Source organism: Talpa occidentalis, unplaced genomic scaffold (genome assembly GCF_014898055.3).
Source record: "Talpa occidentalis isolate TD23 unplaced genomic scaffold, MPIMG_talOcc4v2.1 talOcc4.3, whole genome shotgun sequence".
Lineage (NCBI taxonomy): Eukaryota > Metazoa > Chordata > Mammalia > Eulipotyphla > Talpidae > Talpa > Talpa occidentalis.
The window spans coordinates 3,512,698-3,519,069 of record NW_023603184.1 but is presented as its reverse complement, the minus strand read 5'-3'; the positions used below and the strand labels follow the sequence as shown (position 1 = coordinate 3,519,069).

General features: G+C 38.0%; 1 protein-coding gene across 1 annotated transcript; it reads left to right on the top strand.

Annotated features, from left to right (window-relative positions):
- The first annotated feature begins 4,700 nt into the window (after positions 1–4,700).
- On the top strand, positions 4,701–5,656 carry LOC119254490 (olfactory receptor 140-like). Its single transcript, XM_037521592.2, has one exon. It carries the CDS (start codon positions 4,730–4,732, stop codon positions 5,654–5,656), a length of 927 nt encoding a protein of 308 aa, XP_037377489.2. The 5' UTR covers positions 4,701–4,729.
- The last annotated feature ends 716 nt before the right edge of the window (positions 5,657–6,372 follow it).

Sequence of the window (6,372 nt, the reverse complement as noted above, 5' to 3'; positions counted from 1 at the left end):
CTATGTTTATAGCAGCACTGTTTACAATAGCTAAGCTTTGGAAACAACCCAAATGCCCAAAAATAGATGACTGGATCAAGAAGATGTGGTACATATATACCATGGAATATTACTCAGCATTCAAAAAAGATAAACACATGCAATTTGCAGCAACATGGATGGCGCTGGAAGGGATCATGCTCAGCGAAATAAGCCAAAAAGAAAAAGAAAAATACCGGATGGTCTCACTCATAGCAGGAATCTAGAAAACTTAAATAAGGGACCAGGAAAACAAATAACTATAAGAAAGTGAAAATCAAAATCAACAAAAAACTACGAACCAGAGACACTTTTAAGGGGGCGGGGGTGGGAGGGGAGAGATTGGGGTCAGAATGGGGGGGCTGCAATTGTATGGGGAACATAAAAATAAAATTTATTATTAAAAAAAAAAAGATGGGAAAAGGGGGGAAAACAAAGTGGGAGGAGGCACAAGTGGACTATGGTGTAGGACTGTGGGTGCTTTGGTGGTGGGTATGGTTTCATGACGTATGTTTGAGGATATCAAATAGCCCAGTTTATAAGTGATCAACTCAATTTTGTATCTTGCCATGATGTTTTGTCTCTAGGTTTGCTTATAGAAGGAGTTAGAAATTAAAGAGAAATGCTATCAAAGTTCTCTTTTGATCTTCAGTTAAGTTATATGAAATAATTGTGTTGTTGGTAAGATCATCTAATGATGGTGGAATGCCCTTGAGGTCTAATTAGGCACTGCTAAGAAACTTCATAGAATTCACTTGCAAATAAGGTATGTGCTAGTAATTGTAAAGCTCAAGAGGAAGGCTTTATCCAAAGGTGCCATTTATAAATCAACAAAGACATTTATTGTAGTTGAGCGAGTTGGCTTGTTTCATTTTTGCAACTTAGCTTCTTTCTTGGAGAAAACAGCTGCCTGGCGCCCTGTCCATGGAACTAATATAGACAAGTCCATAGGTGAGATTTTATTCCAAGTAATTATATAATTATGAAATCTCAGGTTTAAATGGATTTTATAAATTATGTAAACAACTCTGGCTCCATCAATTTGAGGTTTAAATCTCTTCTAACTGTTCAAACATCAAGTAAGATAGACTCAATTACAATACTGCCAATTTCAAACTGAAAAATACCTCAGAGACTTTTATTCTTATTGATATACATTTAAATTATTTAGAATCATATTACATATTCACACTTGCATCAAAATTTTTTTCTGCATAATATTACAGCATAACATTTTCCCTATGACATTGCATAATTTAAAAAACCTCTCTTAAAATCTATACTTAAAGAGATGCACTATATTTTATCCATTTCTCTAATATCAGATACTCTACACCATTTCTTTTTCTTTAAAGATTTATTTATTTATGCATACAAGAGCTAGGGTGCAGGCCAGAGGTGTGGGGGTTGACCAGATTCACCAGAGACAGAATTGGGAGCAGAACAGGCAGATTGACTGAAATGGACTGCTGAGGGGAGCAGCGGGCAAGACAGGAGATGTCTGCTGAGCCATGTGGGTCACCTCTCTGGCCAGGAATCGAACTCATGCTGTAGTGGCCGCAGATAGCTTCATAGTGCTGAGACTTAACCCCTTGTGCCACCAGGGAGACCCCATTCTACATCATTTCTAAATTTTTTACAGCTCTTAATAATTGTGTTGAACATATTTGTACATAATGATTCCTGTCTTTTAAAAATATTTTGCCGTAGGGCTTATTTATAGAAAGAGTATTGAGTCAAAGAATAAAGACAATGTATTTTCTAAATCACTTTTAATGATTTTGTGTTATTCTTACTTCATGAACACTTCTGATATGTTGTGCTAGGCACTCTCTGAAAAAGAAGATGCTATAAATTTCTGCACTTTGTTTCTTCTCTGTGTTCTCTCTCTCTCTCTCTCTCTCTCTCTCTCTCTCTCTCTCTCTCTCTCACACACACACACACACACACACATTTGATTTTCATCTTGGATAATTAAAAAATAAAAGCCCTGTCTATCTTTGATAGGAATATAATTTTTTTATTTGCAGAATACATCTTACTATGTTTATAATTCCTTCTTATTTTGTTTTGGAAATTTATGTCCCTAAATTTGGTTATCTTATTTTAATGCATGATCCTGTCACCAGGAATGATGGCTGGTGCATGTTATGTGCGGATGGTCAGTGAAGGCATGAGAATGCACAGAGCAGAAGTACAAAGAAATAAGGGAGGATCATGCATCTTGGGGATGTGTGAGCAGCTGCTGGTGGTGATAAAGTGTTGGGGCAGGAATTACTAAAGGACTTTAGCAGAGATCCTTTTATGACTTTATGCAGACAATGAGGCATCTATATGTATAGTCAATTCCAATAAATATTCATTGAGTGAGTTAACTTGTAAGGAAATGGAACTTAAAGCTAGTAATAGGTTTTATATGTTTGTGTGAGTTTACATGTGTATATATGAATATATATATAGATAGATGATACATTATTTGGTAGTCTGTTTCATTATTTTCTCCACATTAAATCTATGTATTTAAAATATTGAAATGAAGGGTTTCTTTTGGTCAGAAGATTTTATGGACTGAAATCTTAATCAAGAGATTTTTTTTCTTAATCACTGAAGTTGTACGTTTACCAAGAGTGACTATGCTAAATTGCATCTAGAATAGAATTTTGAAGACTAGAAATGTCAGTTTGCCATCACTATTATCATCCTGAAAGATCCACTAACAGGCCCCTTCCTACAGGTCATTAAGATTTTTATTCTCCCCTATTAAATATGTCAGAAACTATTAAACTCGTTTCTGACATTTTTATTGAATAATCAGCTTCCTTCAAAATTTGTTTCTCATAGAGAGTAATGACAAACAGTGTGGGAGAACAAGAGCGCTTGATTTCCTAGTTTTGTGCATTGGAAATCTTGCTTGTTCTTACGGCTGAAGATGCAGGAAGTGTGGCAATTCACCAAGCATTACTCTTCATCAAATAGGTGCCAGACACTGCAGATTTTATTCCAATCACTACATTAGGCACAGCAAGGGAACACACATGAACAGCATCTATTATGATGGGTGCCAGGGAGTGTGAATCTAATAACTGATACATTTCCCTCAAGTGCCTGCTTATTTTAGACATGGACTGACCATGTCTTTCTTTTTATTTATTTATTTATTTATCCATTTATTTGTTTGTTTGTTTATTTGTTTGTTTATTTATTTATTTATTTGTTTGTTTATGCAAGCACTGGCTACAGTCAGAAGCATGGGAGGGTGAGAGGATTCACCAGAGCCAGAGTGGGGAACAGAACAGGCAGAGTGACGAAGTACACTGCTGAGGGGAGCAGCAGGCGGCAGGAGAGGTCTGCGCGCCATGTGGGACCCTCGCCAGTGGCCAGGGATCGAACCGGCGCTGCAGAGGCTGTGGGCAGCTTCGCAGCCCAGCACTCAACCACTGCGCCACCAGGGAGGCCCCTGGCCATGTCTTTCTTAACACAATTTATATTTACATTCTCCTGGAAGAAGGGAGACTCTTACCAATGTGTAACACCTGACAGTCAAAATTGGAATTGGAATTCTTTTTTTTTGGGGGGATATTTATGTCCCTAAGTTTGGTTATCTTATTTGAAAGCACTATCCTGTCACCAGGAATTGATGGTTGGTGTATGTTATGTGAGGATGGTCAGTGAAACCATGAGAATGCATAGAGCATAAATATAAAGGAACAAGGGAGGATTTGGAACTAGTGAATCCAGATCTCATATGTATAGAAAGTCCCCAATATATGATGGCTCATTATTATTTTCCATTTTTTTGATGGAACAGAAGTGACACACACATTCAGTAGGAACTTGACTTGGAATTTTGATTTTTTTGGGCTAATGACAAGCCTATGGTATTATCTTGTGATAATAGATAGTGGCAGGAAGCTACTCAGAGTCAGCCGTGTGTTCACAAGGGTAAACAACTGATAACCTACTCAATTTTGCACATTCAGTAGAGTATTTGATAAATTACATCGGCCATCCCAACCTTCCTTATCCATAGGATTGTGTTAGGTGATTTTGTGCAACTGTAGGCTAATGTGTATGTTCTGAGCAAGGTTGATGAGACTGAGCTAGGGTATTAACTTAGGTGTATTAAATGCATTTTAGACTTAAGATATTTTCAGTTTATAATGGGTTTATCAAGATATAGCCTAATGATGAGTTGAGTAAGATAAGCACAGCCCTGTATTTTTTCACTAAAAAATTATACATCAGGGCCTCCCTGGTGGCGCAGCGGTTGAGCGCTGGGTTGCAAAGCTGCCCGCAGCCTCTGCAGCGCCGGTTCAATCCCCGGCTGCTCCCTGGCCACTGGAGGAGGGTCCCACATGGCGCGCAGACCTCTCCTGCCACCCGCTGCTCCCTGCTCTGGCTCTGGTGAATTCTCTCACTGTTCCGCGCTTCTGACTGTACCCAGTGCTTGTATAAATAAATAAATAAATATTTAAAAAAAATTATACATCAAACATTGCCCTATAGATGCTTTAAGATGACAGCTACCATCTGTCTTTCATGGAGGAATTGAGAAAGAACTGAAGCAATTACTGGGGTTTTGAGGAGAAGTTACAGTGAATATTCTACTTTTGCACAATGAAATCCAGATTACAATCTTTCTCTGATTAATAGGTAATTTTCTTTATGTCGTTGTAGGAAACTCAGCTCCCAGGAAATTGTTCCTTTCTGAATGGATCGCCTTCTGACTCCCAACAATGTGACTGAATTTATTCTCTTAGGACTCACACAGAATCCACATTTGCAGAAAATATTCTTCATTGTATTTTTGTTCGTTTTCCTATTTACTGTGCTTGCCAACTTGTGTATTGTCATTACCATCTCCCTCAGCCCCACACTTTCTGCTCCTATGTATTTCTTTCTCACTTATTTGTCATTTATCGATGCCTTCTACACCTGTGTCACCACTCCCAAAATGATCGTTGACTTGCTTTTACAGAGGAGAACCATCTCCTTGGGTAGCTGCCTGACTCAACTCTTTGTGGAACACTTCCTGGGAGGGTCAGAGATCATCCTCCTCATTGTCATGGCTTATGATCGCTATGTGGCCATCTGCAAGCCCCTGCACTACATGACCATTATGCGACAGGGACTCTGCCGCCTTCTGGTGGTGGTGGCCTGGATCGGAGGGATCGTGCATGCCACTGTGCAGATTCTTTTCATGCTCCACCTGCCTTTCTGTGGTCCCAATGTCATTGATCACTTCATGTGCGATCTCTTTCCACTTCTGAAAATTGCCTGCAGGGACACCTATAGGCTGGGAATGGTAGTGGCAGCCAACAGTGGAGCCATGTGCTTGCTCATTTTTTCCATGTTAATGGTCTCCTACATAGTCATCCTGAATTCACTGAAATCCCATGGCTCTGAAGGACGGCGCAAAGCCCTCTCTACATGCATTTCTCACTTCACTGTAGTTGTGCTCTTTTTTGTGCCATGTATATTCACTTACATGCGTCCTGTAGTCACCTACCCTGTGGATAAGTTGGTTACTGTGTTCTTTGCAATCTTCACTCCCATGTTAAATCCTATCATATACACAGTGAGAAACACAGAGGTGAAAAATGCCATGAAGACTTTGTGGAAGAAGAGAGTAAGTTAGGCCAAAAAAGTGATGATGAATTTAGATAGGGAAGATTATATCAGTTAAAACCTGTGAAAGAAAATTAACAAACTTAGCAGGAAAAAAAAATAAAACAATGAAAAACACCGAGAAACTAGTATTTATTGAATATTTCATAAATGTTAAAGACCTTTGGTAGATGCTTTTTGTAACTTCTGACATAGTTTATCAAGGCTTCAATGTGCATAGATTCTTGTTAAAAAGAGAACAACTATATCCCTAGTTTGATGAGTCTAGAATACAATTTCCCCCAGCATTTCAATAGTACTTATTAAACTCTTCATGCATATGTATCTTAGATGAAATTGGCTCTTTCATAGGATCTTGGTAATAATTTTAAAAATTTTTGCTTAGCTTATAGTAAAGCAAAAAGAATAGAAATTCTTAGCTATATGAGAAAGGGACAGTTGGGGAGTGCAAGAATCTCTGCCCGTTTATTATTTTATCTATCAGAAAGAGAGAATCTCAGAAAATAATAATTTATAACTTATCTCTACTTTTTTTTTCTGGCCAGGAAAAATAAAGGGAATATTTTGAAATTGCTGCTGCTTTGGGATTATTTTCTTAAATAGTTTGGTCATAGTTTTTCTTGAACATAAATGAAGTTTCTCCTTTTTCCTTACCAAGACTTGAGAAGCCATTTGAAGCAATTAGGCTAAACATTGTTTTATTTAATCTTCACAAAAAGGCATATG